This window comes from Amphiprion ocellaris, chromosome 2 (assembly GCF_022539595.1).
Source record: "Amphiprion ocellaris isolate individual 3 ecotype Okinawa chromosome 2, ASM2253959v1, whole genome shotgun sequence".
NCBI classification, from domain to species: domain Eukaryota; kingdom Metazoa; phylum Chordata; class Actinopteri; family Pomacentridae; genus Amphiprion; species Amphiprion ocellaris.
In genome coordinates this window covers 37,357,452-37,375,252 of record NC_072767.1, presented here as the reverse complement: position 1 = coordinate 37,375,252, position 17,801 = coordinate 37,357,452, and the positions used below count along the sequence as shown (strand labels likewise).

Genomic DNA, 17,801 nt, shown 5'->3' with positions numbered 1-17,801 from the left:
GCTACAGCCCTCCGCGACCCTAATGATGATCAAGCGGTGTATAGATAATGGAAGGATGGATGGAGGTTGCCACTTGGAGGTTGTTGTTGTTGTCTGTAGTGAAGGAAATTTTGAAAATGGTAAAACTCAGAGAGCAGATGAAAGGGGAGGTCAAAACAATGGCAGCCTTTTACCTGCAGCCTACACCAGGTGAGTGAGACAAATGGGGTTTAACTCACTTCTGGAGGCAGTCTTAAGGAACTGCACTTTTTTGCACTTCCATGCTGCCGTAATATTTTACTCTCGGAAGCTGCTGCTTGCAAAGAATATAGGTCTGGAAACTGAATGGCGAAGCACTGAAAGCATCATGACATTATTACTGCTAACTACTTTAAACCTGCACCCTTTGATTCTGGCAGATAAACATACCTATTAAATTTACCTTCAAAAACACTAATCTTCTGTACAAATCCTATATTAAAATGTGCCTCTCCATATTTTACCATACATTGTCAAATGCATCATAAATTCACTGAGAAATCATTTATTGTGTAGCATTCTGCATAATTTAAGTTATTTTTAACACATCATTGTGTCTGTAAAGTGCAGTTCACATTCCTCCATTGAGCAGCAACAGGAAGAGTTCAAGGTTCAGCCTTTTTTTCTTTTTCCCCTTTCAAAGGAGTTCAAAAGAGGACACCAGTGTTACGTAACATGTTTGAGGCTTGGTTTCCTCGACCCCCATCTCACCCAGACACTATCAGACAACCACCATATTGTCAGCTGAGTCAAACTGTGGCTCCTCAGAGGGCTTTTTGTCATATTTTCAACATGATTTTTCAGACTCTATTTGATTCTATGGATTTTACTAGTTGGCTGCTGTTTGCTTTTGCATTGCTGCTTTTGATTGATGTGGTGAGAAACTGGAGACCTCGCAGCTTTCCTCCAGGACCATGGGCTATGCCTTTTGTGGGAAATATCTCCACTCCGCTTGACTTCAAAACAATGGAGAAGGTGAAGTGAACAGTTACAGTTTTATATGCATTCATGTGCGGCTGTTTTCCAACGGCAGAGTGTGAAATAATAGAGCAGATCCTTTAATATCCACGATGCAATCCATCTTACAGACTGCAGCCCTGTGAAAACAGTGAACAAGAGATAACAATAAGTGCACACTAACAGCAACTCCAAATGTTTTTAAGCTAAGATCGACTGTCTACAGCAGTGGTTGTGACGAAGATTTAACTACTTTAAGATTAGTTCTATTTAACAACGTGTTGCTGTTGTCTTCTTTAAAGCATTTCATCGGACAAAAATTGCATTTTGTGAAATATTCCTTCTCTTGAAAAGTATTTCTTTTTAAATGCAGCTGGCTCAAGAGTACGGCTCTGTGTTCAGCTTGAGGAAAGGCAGTGAGAAGATGGTGTTTGTTTCGGGATACAAGATGATCAAAGAGGCCCTTGTAAACCAGCTCGACAGTTTCACTGATCGACCAGTTGTCCCTCTGTTCCATGTTATCTTCAAAGGCATCGGTGAGCAGTTAAATGAGTTCAAGTAAACGTGAATGTATGCTGTAACCATTATTTTTGACAGTATTAGGCTCCATCTCCAGGACAAAGCTAAATATATTTATTCTGTGTGGAAGGTTTTTACCTTAAAAATGTTGATAATTTTGCAATTGCAGTCTGACGTTGTCCCTCCATCCATTTTTTTCTGTGTTTTTATGAGATATCTATAATTTAACAAAATAGTAAAAAATTTGCAAAAGAGCGGTTAAAAAAAATCACTTACCATTTTCAAATATTAATATACATATACAATTTTAAAAATAATGGCAAATATTTGTAAAACAATAACATTTTGGCTGATATAAAGACAGTTTAAAAGGATCATAAATCCTTTAAAGACCAAATTAGTTTTTGTTTGATAAATAAATAAATAAATAAATAAATAATACTAATGTAGCATTGGATTTCTGTGTAATTATGTTCATTTACATTTACCTTATTTTGTTTATTATTTTAGTGTTTATTTATGTTGTGTCTTCAATCTTATTTCGTGGATTACGGTATTTGATAGTTTATTGTGTTTCCTTATTGCCATGCTCAGCTAGTTCCGGTTTCTTGTTGTTTCTGGTACGACCTTTGTGATCGCGACACCGAGAGTGAGAGCGTGGGTCAGAGTTGTTGTGGGGAGCTGAAATAAAAGCTGACAGGAAAACTGTCCTGCCGTTGTGGTTATGTATTAGCACAGAAGACAGCAAAATGTAAGAACATTATAGAATTGTAAGCCGCCTGACCCACAGCCCTGGAGAGGTGAGCTGACAGCTTTTAAAGCTTACAATGACAACATTTTTTGATGTTGCCATTATCTACAGATTTGGTCTGTTTTTTAGGTTTAAAATTTAAATTGATAATTTTTTTGTGTGATTTTACTACTTATCTGTAACTATAACAAAACAGGAGAAAACTGTAAAATAACAATAAATACTTTAAAAAATACAATTAAAAACTTAATAAGCATTCTTTTTTTCAGTGTAGGTGGTCATAGGTGAAAGTTAATAAACATGTTAAAGCAGAGGGTAGATAACAACACAACACATTATTATTCTGAACTACGTGTCACCATCTGTGCAGAGACTGCTTCGTAATCAATTTGATGTAACATCCTCACAGGTATAGCTCTGAGCAATGGTTACCTGTGGAAGAAGCAGAGGAAGTTTGCCAACGCTCACCTGCGATACTTTGGAGAAGGCAAGAAGTCACTGGAGAAATATATTGAAGTGGAGAGTAACTTCCTCTGTGAGGCCTTCAAAGATGAGCAAGGCAAGCAGATTAGTGGATTTCACTTAACTCAAGCGTTTGCTGAGCATTGTTTTGTTTTTGTATGATTTATAATGACTTGAATTCAACATATTTCAGGAAAGCCATTCAACCCCCACTACACCTTAACAAATGCAGTGAGTAACATCATCTCCTCTGTGGTCTTTGGACATCGCTTTGAATACAGCGATCCAACCTTTCGTAAGGTTCTAGAGTTGGACAACGAAGCCATTCTTCTGATGGGTTCAGCTCAGACTCAGGTAAATCCTGACTAAACTAATCTGCTGTGATTTCCCAATAAAGCAGGTTGTTGGTCTGATTTGAGTGTTTGTCCCATCAACAGCTGTATGATGCCTTCCCTAGCTTGTTTAATTATCTGCCAGGACCACACCAGACTGTCCTTGCCAACTACAGGGATATCGTAGCTTTTTTGAAGAAGGAAATACAAAAACACCAGGAGGAGTGGAACCCAGAGGACCCTCGTGATTATATCGATGTGTACCTGGCAGAGATGGAGAAGGTAACATGTTTCCGCATATTCAGTAAAACTCACAAATTGTGATAAACAGTAGGTTTGCACCATTTTAAGTTTTAGTGATGAGGGACATGCAGAGTGAAGTCCTGAAAGAGGAAAATTTTACCTTCCTAGACTTTAGAGGCTCCAAAGATACCAGACAGAGACATTTTCAGTAAAAAAAAAATGTACAAAAAACTAAACTTTTGAAGAGGCTATAAACAATTACCCTACACTACCAGTCAAAAGTTTGGACACATCTTCTCATTTAATGTTTTTTCTTTATGATCTTCATTATTTACATTGTAGATTCTCACTGAAGGCATCACAACTATGAATGAACACACATGGAATTATGCAGGAAACAAAAAAGTGTGAAATAAGTCAAAACATGTTTGATATTTTAGATTCTTCAAAACAGCCACTCTTTGCTTTGATTACTGCTTTGCACTCTTGGTATTCTCTGGATGAGCTTCATGAGGTAGAACCTGAAATGGTTTTCCAACAGTCTTGAAGGAGTCCCAGAGATGCTGAGCACTTGTTGGCCCTTTAGCCTTCACTCTGTGGTCCATCTCATCCCAAACCATCTGGACTGGGTTTAGGTCAGGTGACTGTGGAGGCCAGGTCATCTCCATCATCTCCTTCTTGGTCAGATAGTCCTTCCACAGCCTGGAGGTGTGTTTGGGGTCATTGTTCTGTTGAAAAATAAATGATGGTCCAACTAAACCAAACCAGATGGGATGTCATGTCACTGCAGGATGCTGTGGTAGTCATGCTGGTCCAGTGTGACTTCAGTTTTTAATAAATCCCCAACAGTGACACCAGCAAAGCACCCCACACTATCACACCTCCTCCTCCATGCTTCATGGTGGGAACCATGCATGTAGAGACCATCCCTTCACCTTTTCTATGTCGCACAAAGACACAGCAGGTGGAACCAAAGATCTCAGATTTGGACTCATCAGACCAAAGCACAGATTTCCACTGGTCTAATGTCCATTCCTGGTGTTTCTGGGCCCAAACTAATCTCTGCTGCTTGTTGTTTTTCCTTAGTAGTGGTTTCTTAGCAGCTGTTTGACCATAAAGGCCTGATTGGTTCAGTCTCCTCTGATCAGTTGATGTAGAGATGTGTCTGCTAATAGAACTCTGTGGGGCATTTATCTAATCTGAGCTGCTGTTAACTTTCCATTTCTGAGGCTGGTGACTCAGATGAACTTCTCCTCAGCAGCAGAGGAGACTCTTGGTCTTCCTTTCCTGGGGAGGTCCTCATGTGAGCCAGTTTCATCGTAGCGCTTGATGGTTTTTGCGACTGCACTTGAGGCTACATTCAAAGTTTTTGCAATTTTCCAGACTGACTGACCTTCAGTTCTTAAAGTAATGATGGACTGTCATTTCTCTTTACTTAGCTGATTGGTTCTTGCCATAATATGGATTCTAACAGTTGTCAGATAGGGCTGTCAACTGTGTACCAACCTGAATTCTGCATGACACAACTGAGTCTTAACCCCATTAAGAAGGCAAGAAAATCCACAAATTAACCTTGACAAGGCCCACCTGTGAAGTGAAAACCATTTGTAGTCCTTCAGATCAGCTGCAGGTCTGTTCGGATCAGTTCATATCAGTTCATCTGAGTTCACTTCAGGGCTGAGAGAGTGTGTTTGTGAGGAAGCAAGGGGAGTAGAAGAAGCAAGTAGGAGGGACAAAGTAAAACTGAAGCAATAGAAGGGGAGAGGCCTGGAGATTTGCAAAAGAAAAGGAAGTTTATCTTAACCAGATTCCAACAAAAACATAGACATCCATCACTATCTGAACTGACTCAATAGGGAGTTTTACAAGCTCATCTAGCTCTGCTCCTGTAAACGGCTCAGTCAGCAGGACATTATGTAATATTAACCTTTCACAAATCCAGCTGCTTCTTGGTTCCAAAGCAACTCTGTTTACTTTTATAAGTAGATATGACCAGAAACTGCATTAATCTTCCAGAGATCTTTGTTTTCACCTCTCACTCTCTTCTCTGGTGCTGCTTGTGTTAGTTTGTTCAACTCACAGGAATGTCTGACTTGTTTCCTTCCTTCCTTCTTTTCCTGCCCAGATAGAAAATATAAGGGTTATTCTACACATTTCTCTCTCCTTTCTGCTACAGTACAGTGTCATTTTAAAAATGGGCAAGACCTTTGTCTAAGTTTCTAGTCTTTGCAGCTACAAACCAAGAGTTTCAATGAGTCATGCTGAGACGAACACATTTGTAATGTTTTACAAGGACAGTAAGAGGTTAAATTCGACTGAAGGAATGAGCACTACACTAAGAATGATTAGAGTAAAATGACCTGTTTCCAGCTTCGTTTAATGATGCATAAAGTAGCCACAGTGGTATAGTGTCATACCATAATTTTCTGTTGCCACATTAGAATAAACAGGATCCCCAGGCTGGCTTCAACTTGGAAACGCTGGCAGTTTGCACCCTCGACCTGATCGAGGCTGGAACAGAAACGGCTGCCACAACTTTACGTTGGGCCCTCGTACACATGATGAACTACCCAGAGATACAGGGTAAGTATTTGATCAATCGCATTAAGCACTGGAGCATTTCAATTAAGATTACTGATTTTTTTTTGGTGAGTTCAACGCTGATGTCCACTGAGCTGCCAGTTATGGTTGTTATTCTGGTTCCCCTCTCAGAGAAAGTCCAGGCGGAGATAGACAGAGTGATTGGACAGTCTCGTCAACCCACACTGGCCGACAGACCCAACCTGCCCTACACTGATGCTGTCATCCATGAGAGCCAGCGATTGGGAAACGTAGTTCCCATGGGATTCCCAAAAATGGCCAGTAAAGACAGTACACTGGGAGGATACTTCATTCCCAAGGTAAAGGACTATTAACCAGACTCACTCAGGGACAAATGTCAAGCTGTAAATTCTGTAGATTATTTATATAGAGCTGATATGGAAAATATTTCAACTGCTTTTCCAGGGCACATCTGTTACTACGATACTGTCGTCTGCACTGTTTGATAAGAATGAGTGGGCGACTCCAGATGTATTCAATCCTGAGCATTTCTTGGATTCAAAGGGCCAGTTCCTTAGAAGGGATGCCTTCCTACCATTTTCAGCAGGTCTGTTTTACAGTGATCAGGGTTTAAATATAGAGAGAAGCATTTACAACAGGTTGTTCTTTAAGATACAGTGAAACTGCAACAACACTGATACCACAATAACAAATCTTTGTGATTTTCCCTTCAGGTAAACGTGTGTGTATCGGAGAACATCTGGCCAGAATGGAGTTGTTCCTTTTCTTTACGTCTCTCCTCCAACGCTTCACACTCTCTGCTGTTCCCGGAGAAATGCCCAGTCTGGAGGGTGTGATGGGCTTCACTTATTCCCCCGAAGAGTTCAGGATGCTGGCTGTACCTCGCTGAACCAAACACAGGAACCAAATCTCCGCATTTGCTTTGAGACCAAATAATCACCAGCTTAACAATCATGGGAAATGACATCCTCAGTGAAGCAATAGCATGATGGTCGCTTATCTGACCTGCAACTACTACATCATTTGTATAATCCAAGATATGAACAGAACTAAAACAGAACACAAGTGAGATATAAAAGACCTATCAGTAGTTTTACAAGCTTGTATAATGACAAAGTCCTTAGCATTGGCACTTACTGTGTTACGTGATATTGGAGGGGAGACACTACAGGTTAGCAGGGCCATTTTTTAACTAATAGATATCACCATCCCAAGGTGAATACTTACAACAAGGCAATGATTATGTTTTTATATTACAAGTTTTCTGATATAGTATACTTGATGGGTATTATACATCTAAAATGTCCCAGTTTGCATGCTTTCCATAACAAAAATCTAAATAATGGCTACAGGTAGCTTCAGAATTTCTGTTTGCTTTTGCTGACATTTTACAGTCAAAGGTTTTAACAGAGGGGCTTTTGGATATTTCTGTATATCACTTGATGAGTCAGAAAATACTGTAAATGGAAAAAAAGAAGTTTTTACCAAGTTTGTAGATGTTCTTTAAATCAGGCTATGAATCAATCAACTCTGTAAAAACCTTCAGAATATAGATAGAACTAGAACTAGTAATATGGTGTACATAATTGCTACTGAAGTGGAGATTTCTGGCTTAGTATAAGAAAAAAAATGTAATGTTGGGAAAATAGCCTGTAAATATACGTATCAAAAAATGCTATACGTTTTGTATTGTACACGATGATTTATAGTGAAAACATGTATATATATATATATATATATATATATATATATATATATATATAGATATAGATATAGATATAGATATAGATATAGATATAGATATAGATATAGATATATAGATATAGATATCACCATGAAACTTCTTCAGCTGAGTGACAGTTTATATATGTCACATTTTCTGATATATTTACAATTTGAGTAAATGTTCATTATAGAAAATGTATTAGGATAAACACCTCAATGTGTTTTTTGAGATTTTCTGTCAACAAGTCTGACAATGAATCTCTAAATGACCTGCATGTAATATCTTGCCTTGATTATTTGTCAGTATTGAGCCACAGGAGTTCAAAATGTTTTATCCATTTAATTCTCAATTAGCTTATAATATCTCATGCGGGAGGTCTATATTCATTTACTAAATGTTTTGTGGTTATGTGGACAAGACTTTTTTTAACATGTGACACAATAATACTCTGACACACAAACAATTTTGTGAACTTTGCTTCTTTAAATAGTCGGTGATAACAAAATACATAGTCCATAAAGTAATCAATCAAAATTTAGATCCTGTATTCTGTGTTATCTAAGATCACGGGGCTTAGGCCTTAGGATGTGTGTATGTGTATATATATATATATATATATATATATATATATATATGTGTGTGTGTGTGTGTGTGTGTGTGTGTGTGTGTGTGTGTGTGTGTGTGTGTGTGTGTGTGTGTGTGTGTGTGTATATACACACACACATATACATATATGTATATATGTATATATATACATATATATGTACACCTCTATCAAACACTAATGTGGTGTAAGCATGAATAGCTTTACAACGACTGAATTTGCATCTGTGACTGTTTGAAGAATGATCTGCTTTTGGAGATGTGCATCCTCGCTGGAGTAAAAAGAACACATTTAAAGATGAGTGTCTTTTATTTTGTCAGATGAAAAATTAACTCTGTTGGGTATATATATTTGGTAAGCCTGGGTCATGTGTACAGACATTTAACAGGGAGGCAAAAGAAGAAGCACAACTACAAGACAGCATAAAAAGTTTTAAGGATGTAAATGTTTTAAGTCTCTGTCAAAGGGATGTTACATTCATGCTTTCTTGCAAAACAAATCTTTAAACTGCTCCAGGCTTGGAGTTGTGCATTTACATGAGGTTACTGAGGATAGTTTAGACGGTCAGTCAGGCTTAGGGTTAAAAACACAGAGCGGCGAGATTGAAACACTTTACACAAACACACTGAGTTTGCAGAGTTGAATGAGTTATATAATGTTTTTCAGAAGTGCTTATCTATGCCAGTGAGAAAACATCTGGCTTGCATCTGAATCCACAGGGAGCTTCTGCTGTCCAGTCAGATCCAGGACACTTTCGTACAAATGATAAAAACTTTCAAGACTGCATTGCATTGTCTTTGGCAGAAGATTTGCTCCCTGTGTGCACCTCCACCCTATAACATTAACTTAGACTTTGCCTGTTTGTCCACTTGATTGTCTGCTTTTAGATATAAAATCAGCTCAGCACATGCCACTGATTTACATGCAACAACAAAATGAAACAGATCCAGTTTGTCACAACTGCACTTTGTTTTTATGACTTGAAAAATTTACAGGATAAGTTTATATATCATATACAATGCAAAGTAACTTCACTAACTTAAGTATTAACATTAAAGTTGAGAATCTGCAACAAAATACAAATGTATCTGGCGACAGTGAACTCCTCATTAACATGACTGCCCTTTAAATATACTGCTGAGCTGAAAGTATTGTTGCTAATGATTGATTGCCATAATATTGCATAACATGCACAGCTGAGGTCTCAGTTCCAACAGCTGAGGTCTCGGTTGTTGGAGAAAGGAGGAGTTTGTGCCTTGTTATGCAAGGACACTATCACAAGCCTCTCTGTGCAAATGCTCTGTTTTTTCCCCACTGTGCAATGAGTGGGTGGACCGGAAAATGGTTAAATCAGGACAGGGTGGACTTTATACTGTACAATTAGCTACACTGGGATTTCAAGTTAAATACCAGAGGTTGAGGAAAGTCTTGGAAAGCACAGTCTTCCTGCTGCTGGAGTAGCGCCATCTAACCATGTGGCTTTTTCATTTTTTGCTAACTTTTGACCTGAAGGGACTATTCCTATTTATTCTTCTGTTTATTCTAATAGCAGACTACCTCAAAAACAGGAGTCCACCTAATTTTCCTCCAGGACCATGGGGTCTACCCATCGTGGGGAATGTCTTGAGTGTGGATGGCAAACACCCACACAATTATTTCACCAAGGTACTGGTTGATATACAGATTTAATCTTAAAGGGCTAGTAAGTAGTAAGGATAAAAGTAAAAGTCCTGATATTTGTTAATGCATCTTTAATAAAATTTTACTTTGAAAGAGCTTATTTGTTAGTCAGGTTGTGTTTTTAAATTATTCCCTGCTATGCATGTTTTCATCAAGTACTGAGATAATTTGATAAATCTCAGTAAATAATTAAATACAAATAATAGGATTTAATTCAAAAGTTAAAATTTTTCCAAAAGTTATCAACAATTACTCAGGATAGCAGCACATGTGGAAAATAACAATTCTTTTTTTTTTTTTTTATTAAGCTATTGCAGTTAATATATATATATTTAATTATTTCACCACAAAAATTCAACCTTAAATCAGTTACATAGGAAAGTCTGTATTTGGGTTCTAAATTGTGATTTTTATGGAGAAAACTGTTGCACTTACTGATGTCTGGGGGTCTAACTGTAAACATAAATGTACATTTGGTAGTTTTCTTGTTGATTTCTTGAAATGACTGATGTATGCTGTGGTTCATTGGTACTTGTTTTCTTGTCCACAGCTGTCTGAAACCTATGGGAATGTGTACAGTGTCCGCATGCGTGGTGATAGGATAGTGTTTGTGTGTGGCTACAAGATGCTGAAGGAAGCCATAGTAACACAAGCTGAAAGCTTCGTGGATCGACCATACAGTGCAATGTTTGAAAGGTTTTACTTAGGAGCATCAGGTGAAAAAAATCTCTCTGTCATATTCTATATAGAAATTACTTGCACACTAATTAATCTTCACCTCTGCATTCTTGTGTCCGTAGGTGGTCTATTTGTGAGCAATGGTGAAACATGGAGGAAACAGCGACGCTTTGCTTTGTCAACCCTACGTACCTTTGGAATGGGCAAAAACATCACAGAACAGAGTATCTGTGAGGAGCTCCGACACCTGCAAGAAGAGATGGAGAAGGAAAAAGGTGGTTTACACTGGGAACAACATAAACTTTGCACAAGCAGAAGCGATAGCAGGTACACTGCAAAAATAAACACACATGGTCAATCTAAAATAATGTGTAATCTACACAAGCTTAGCAATTTCAGTTGTTTGCATGTATATCTGCGTTCCTCCAATTTAGAATAAATAGTTGCACAAACGAAGCTGACAAAATAGAAATTTAATAAACAAAGTTGATTAAACAACAAACAACAAAGTTGGCAACTTAAAATGACGCATAAAACCCAAACCTTCCATTGATATCTTGAGATATCTTGACAACACAAGCGTAAAACTCACTTGACTCAAGCATCTAAATGGATTAACATGTTTTGAAGGCAGTCAAGTTCCATTTCCAGGAATAGTTAATCTTGGTTTAAACGTTAATTTCAGGACCACATTACTAGAACCCTTCTTTTTCGTGACAGCACCACTTAGTGCAGTAGATAACTAAGAGAGTGGTGCATTCAGTTAAGACACATTTTGGGACAAGATGAACAATAATTAGAGGGATATTCAAGTTTTATTGTTTTTCCGTTGATGTGCGTATATATTTCTCTTTAAACGAATAGAGTCTTGTCTCCCTTTTATCAAATATCTGTTTGAATTGTACTAATTAGATAAACTGTCCAACATGCACCTCTTAGCAACAAAGTTCAATTGCAGATCAGAAACTGGTGTTAGGGTCAGATAGAAAGTACTATTTGATTGAAATATACTCTAAAATCCAAAAGACACAGACTTAAGTTATCATCTAATTCAGTAGGTGGGACTGTCATGAGAAGCAAGGGTCCTTGACATTCGGCTCTAGAACTACAGCCTTGAAACTGGAACTTCCTGTACTGCAGAAACAAAATTACACATAAAACTGAGTCATGAACATCAAACAATGTTCAAAATGTTTTCTTATTTAACATCAGGTCAAATAGAGCCTTCTCTCTGTACATGAGTGCTGGCCAGAGGACATTAAACGCTGCAGAAATGTCTGTCATGGTGGCCAGTTGCTAGCTAACCGCTAACTATGCCCTCAGCCACACAAACTTTGAAAACCACTTCACCCATCAACAGCAATCAAAATTCAAATACAAGACAACTGAAACAACAATCACAAAACTACTTATTTGGGTTTGAACATTAGCATTCCCATGATTCTTTGCTCTGCCAGCGCAAAGCCGAAAATGAGCTGCAGTGTTGCTTCTCATTAAACTGTAAGAGGCTGCACTTGGTGACACAAACAGCTACTACAGCTAATGTACAACAGTTAAATTATTAATGGAAATTAATTAATTAACAATTAATTATTAACATCTCTAATATCAGATCAGAAGTTCTACGGGAAAATATCTTAAGTGCTTATAATAAGTCCTGTTTGCAAACACGTTGAGCTTGATATTTCAAGAACATCCAGCATTTTAGTTGAACTGACTTAAGAGAATGAGTTGAGACAGCAAAAACTTAATTATCCATATTTTAAATGATTGACTTCCTCTTCCTCAGGTCGACCTTTCAACCCAGCAACCCTCTTCAACAATGCTGTATCCAACATTATTTGCCAGATGGTGATGGGAAGAAGGTTTGACTACAATGACCACAACTTTCAGATCATGCTGAAGCATCTGGCTGAGATTCTTCGCTTGGAGGGCTCCGTATGGGCTCTAGTAAGTCAATAACATCCACTGAGTTCAGTCATTACCAGAGACACAACATTCTGACATGACTGTCAGATTCAGTCCTCTGTAACTGACTGCATGACATTGGTGGTCAGAGTTTTCTTCTAAAGTTGAAAAGTGGTGTTAACAAAAGTCTCTTTTATCACCTGTTTTGTTTCGAATAGCTCTATGATTCCTTCCCCAGACTGATGAAACACCTGCCAGGTCCTCACAACCAGCTCTTCAGCCATCATGTCACAATCCAAGACTTCTTTAAAAAGGAGGTGAACAGGCATAAGAAGGACCTGGACCGCAACAATCCTCGAGACTACATTGACACTTTCCTTATTGAGATGGAGAACGTAAGTGGACAACTGCACGGCAGATATTGCACCGTACGACATGTCCATTTCTGTCAAGCTACCAGTCATTCAGAAATGTGTCTTTTTCTGCTTTTCTGAACAGTACAAAGAGGGTGAACTGGGCTTCACCGACACAAATCTGGCTCTGTGCTCTATGGATCTGTTCCTGGCTGGAACAGAAACAACCTCCACCACTATGCTGTGGGCTTTGGTTTACCTCATGAAATATCCTGAGATCCAGGGTAGGTGACATGTTGGACTCTACAAGGAGATAAGAAGTAGCAAGAAAACAATGGTAGCAGCTCTGTGAGACTATAATAAATGCCTCACATCAGCAAGCCAACATGCTGGTGTTTAACTTAAATTATATTTCCTGTGATGACCATCTTAAAGTAGAATGCTAGCATGTTTGCTAATAAGGCAAGTTAAGTCATCATTATTTGTGTGGCGCATGTAAAATGTGAGCAGCTGAGCCAATGCACTTTCCAATAGTGAAATGAAACTGCCATTATAAAGTCTCCTATCAAGTTCAAATATTATGGTTAAGAGCTGACAATATTGCATAAAAAGAAATTTTAATATTGAAATTAAATATTAAGGTTAAGACCAGACAAAATTATACACAGAAATCCCAACAAATCCAATGATGAGCAAACTTACTGGTGTCAGTGGAGAAGAAAACCACCTGCAGAACCAGGCTCAGAGAGGGCGGCCATCTGCCTCGACCGCTTGGGGTGAGGGTAAAACAAAGCAGAGACAGACAACAAACAAGAAAACAAATTCAAATCTGGACATCACTTCCACTAGTACAAAGTTTCATGGAAGTCCATGCAGCACTTGTTCAGTTTTGCCAAAGTTTCACGCTAATCAACAAACTTTAGCACTTAATTTTGATACAGTCTGTGTAATTTCATACTTAGCATCTGCTGACATTGTACTTCCAGCATTACAATTAGCTGTAGTGCCGGGTTGCACCACCAGGTGGAGCCTCTTGCTCATTAAAACTGTAGTGATCACAGGACAGTTCTGTGTTGGCAAGTAGAGAGTGTTGTTAGGGTTTAGCTAGTAGAGGGGCACCATGACAAAATCTTTTTTGACACTGAATGACACACGGCCATCAAATTTATGTGAAAGTAGGCATCAGTTAGGGGAGCGTTGCTATATTCCAGTGTCATGTATAACTGCCCTTTGCAACGGGAATTACACAGCTGTTTATTGGGTTCAATGTACATTATGGAGAAATGAAATATTAAGTAAAAAACTGTAAATTAAGGGAATTATTCTCTCCCGAAGTTAATGCTGACGTCCTTCATCCATGCCTATGTGACGTGCCTACATCCATCAGACTTATGAATGGCTGAGTCATTTTATTTATTTTACTACCACCTCTTTAGAATCTTTTTAATTATTTATGTATTTGGCACCTCACACTTTTGTAAGGATAACATATATTTTTTTTTATCTTAAATTTTTACCAGTCTTTTTATCTATTATCTCTGGTATGTTGGATGTGTTGTGTGTATAGTATATTTCTTGTGTTTATTATGCATGTCCTGTTGTCGTGTACGTGAATTGTATGTACAGTATACACACAGATGCTCTGGCACGAATGAAGTTTCTAACGGAAAAATAAAATTCTTTGAATTGAATTGAATTGAATTTACTTCTACAGAGAAAGTCCAGGCAGAAATAAACCTTTTAAATAGACCTTTTGAAGTAATCTTTAAAAGGTAAACCATATATGAAAAGACCTGCACATCAATGCTTGAAACCTGGTAAACAAATTATACTGGTTTGGTTTGTCAATTTACTTCTACAGAGAAAGTCCAGGCTGAGATAGACAGAGTGATCGGACAGAACCGCCAGCCCTCCATGGCTGACAGACCACACATGCCCTACACTGATGCCGTCATCCATGAAGTTCAGAGGATGGGAAATATTGTTCCACTCAATGGACTCAGGATGTCTTGCAAGGATACAACACTGGGTGGTTACTTCATACCAAAGGTTCATTTGCTTTACAGCCATTTAAAGTGTTCGTAATTAGCCAAGTGTTGCAGCGTACCTCAGTGTTATTCTGTGTGGATTTTGTTCATTTTTCAGGGTACATCCTTGATGCCCTTTCTGACCTCTGTGCTGTTTGACAAGAACGAATGGGAGACTCCAGACACCTTCAATCCAGGACACTTCCTAGATGCTGAAGGGAAATTTGTGAAGAGAGAAGCATTCCTGCCTTTTTCTGCAGGTACAGACCACCACATTCACCTTTTACAGCTCAACACATAATATAAATTCCTATCCAAAGATTTGAAACCTGCGTGTCTTTCTGGACTCTTCAGGGAAACGTGTGTGTCTTGGAGAAGGCCTCGCCAAAATAGAACTGTTCCTTTTTATGGTCGGTTTATTGCAGAAGTTCTCTTTTTCTGTTCCTGTTGAAGTTAAGCTGACTACAGAAGGCATTACTGGAACTACTCGTGTACCTGTTCCATTCAACGTTTGTGCAAAGGCCCACTGAATTATGTAACATCTCACAAAACCATTCTCCAATTAAATAACATGTAGCTGAGGAAACTGAGCAAATGCTTTAGTAGATAAAAATGTAATTACTTTTTAATGAGAGATTTTTATCCCTGGATGATTGAACCTGTTCATTCTCTCCCTCTACAATAAATTTTCTGTCACAAAGTTGTTTTCACACAACAATGTTCTTGTATTATTATCCCTATTAACAAAATCTATATAAAGATTTTGTAAACGGGCACACCGAAAAATTATAAGGCTGTACTGTTTTTTTTGTATCAATCAGTTATGTGACTGAGTAGGCCATTTGTTTACAGTGAACACCCATTTGAAAACATCTGTTAATGACTAATAAATGATTTGATGATTTATGTCATAAATCTGTGTTCAAGTAATTTGTAAAAAAAAAAAAAACAGAAAAAACAACATAATAGAGCTACTCTACGTTCACTGTTGCTACACAATGAGAACCCTTAAAATTTGACATATTTCCAAGTCAGCTATAACAAATAGCATTATCATGTATCATTCATTGAACCTTTAGTTTAATTCAGAGATACACTGATGTTGGGGGCATCATTTACAATTCAGCCTGAAAATGTGAGGGGCTGCATAAGAGTCATTTGTTGTAAAGCTGCTGAACTCTACACTGACTTTGATTTTCTGTCCTATCGTCTTCATGAATTGTATTTATCTGACAAGCATACATTTGTCAAGTCAAGTGAAGTAAGATTAATGTTACAAATAAACCTAGCTAATTCAAAAATAGGGCCCTACAATGTTATTTATTCTACAAATTTACCTGATTAATTCAAAGAAAATGAGAGTTAAGAGTCTGTACCTTAATATTAAGACCTTAATGTTTACATTGTGATAAATTTCCAAATGTTAGAGGTGATTTGAAAGACTTGAATAAAAGGGTATAAAACCATTTAATACTAGATGAATAATCGTATGAATACATCATGCTTTACTAATTCTTAATCTTAATGATGCTAGGAAAAGTTGTTAACTTTAAGTGCTAAAATTGGGAGGTTTTATTTCTGTTGGACAGTTAGATGCAGTTTTGTTATTTTATAAAAGCAATAACGTCAGTTACATAGCACTTTTAAAACCAACAAAGTGCTTTGACAGATAAAGCAAATGCAGAATATCCAGAAGGCAACACGACAATTAAGGAAAAGGTAAGACCATGGTCCGTGTATATTTTGGCAACTGGATTTTCTGTTCTGAAACGGGTATTGAAAAACAAAAAACAAGTGGTTATTTGATTTTCGTTTTAAAATACAAAAATTAAAATTGAAATACAAGGCATTTGTCCTTTTCATGATCAAAAAGGGATATACGAAATTTTAAAAATGCTTTGATTTTCATTTTATATTTAGAATAACAAAATAATAAAATCAGTGAGAGACAGAAACGAATAAAGGTCCGTTTTTTCATTTTCTGAGACCGGAAGTGGTCATCAGCAAGTGTGGAGCCAAACGACAACAAGATTCTCAGAGGGCGGAGCCAGAGAGCAGTGATTGGTCAGACTGACTGAGAGCCAGAGAGCAGTGATTGTCAGACCACAGAACTATATGGAAGACAGCGCGCTAGCGGATCTCGTCTGCTGTATATATCTATGGTCGGCACGTCTGGTAGCATCTCTGGCTGCTGTTGACCTTGTTTTTGGAGTAAAACACGGTAAGAAGATAAATATTTCTAACCAGTAGCGTTGTTTTGTTGTACGTTAAGTCAGCGACTTGTGAAGAGTTGTGTTTTGTCGTGTTTGAGCAGTTGGTCCGGACGCGTTAGCTAGCTAAGCGGCTTAGTTAGCTAGCTAAGCGGCTAAGTTAGCTAGCGGGCTAATTAACACAGGTGGCTAACTTACCGCTGAACAACTGTATTAGTTGCTGCTGCAGCGGCCGTCATTATTAGAATGAGCTTCTCAACCTGTATTTCTCTGCTGTGTATTTTAGGTTTTAAAAAACGTTGTTTTACTTTAAGGTTAACTGAAACTCGTTCAGCTGCACTGAAGTTTAACATTCAGCTGGTTTGAATTAAACCGTGCTTAACTTAACATTGCGCAACATTACCCCCCCTTTAATTTCATTAAATTCCTTTTCTCTTCCACTGCTCAAGTTCAATCCAGTATATAAAGTGACATTAATAGTGAATAAACTAACAACCAGCCATTGTATTTATTTATTATTGCATGTATTTGTAGTAAAACATGAGAGGAAACATCCTACTTTTGGATCTAGAACTGCACAAGCCGTTCATTTTCAGTCACCTGACGAGTTAAACTCCCCTTTTTATGTGAGGTTGAAGCAGAAAGTCTGAGTTAACAAAGAAAGTTGTTTATAATTTGTGATACCTGTTATATCTGACTGAGGCTTTAGTTTTTGTTGAGCTGATTTACACGTAGAAACTTTGTTCAGGAAGATTTGTCAGTAGCTCAGAG

General features: G+C 37.8%; 2 protein-coding genes across 2 annotated transcripts; both read left to right on the top strand.

Annotated features, from left to right (window-relative positions):
• Positions 1 to 738: 738 nt before the first annotated feature.
• Positions 739 to 8,470, top strand: LOC111564992 (cytochrome P450 2J2-like). The gene is made up of 9 exons (XM_023264909.3): positions 739 to 993; positions 1,349 to 1,511; positions 2,655 to 2,804; positions 2,901 to 3,061; positions 3,145 to 3,321; positions 5,724 to 5,865; positions 5,995 to 6,182; positions 6,289 to 6,430; positions 6,558 to 8,470. The coding sequence occupies exons 1-9, from the start codon at positions 811 to 813 to the stop codon at positions 6,731 to 6,733; spliced, it is 1,482 nt and encodes a 493-aa protein (XP_023120677.1). The 5' UTR covers positions 739 to 810; the 3' UTR covers positions 6,734 to 8,470.
• A 1,039-nt stretch (positions 8,471 to 9,509) lies between these two features.
• LOC111564991 (cytochrome P450 2J6-like) lies at positions 9,510 to 15,735 on the top strand. Its single transcript, XM_023264908.3, has 9 exons — positions 9,510 to 9,839; positions 10,405 to 10,570; positions 10,655 to 10,807; positions 12,322 to 12,482; positions 12,659 to 12,835; positions 12,939 to 13,077; positions 14,655 to 14,842; positions 14,939 to 15,080; positions 15,175 to 15,735. The coding sequence occupies exons 1-9, from the start codon at positions 9,648 to 9,650 to the stop codon at positions 15,348 to 15,350; spliced, it is 1,494 nt and encodes a 497-aa protein (XP_023120676.2). The 5' UTR covers positions 9,510 to 9,647; the 3' UTR covers positions 15,351 to 15,735.
• The last annotated feature ends 2,066 nt before the right edge of the window (positions 15,736 to 17,801 follow it).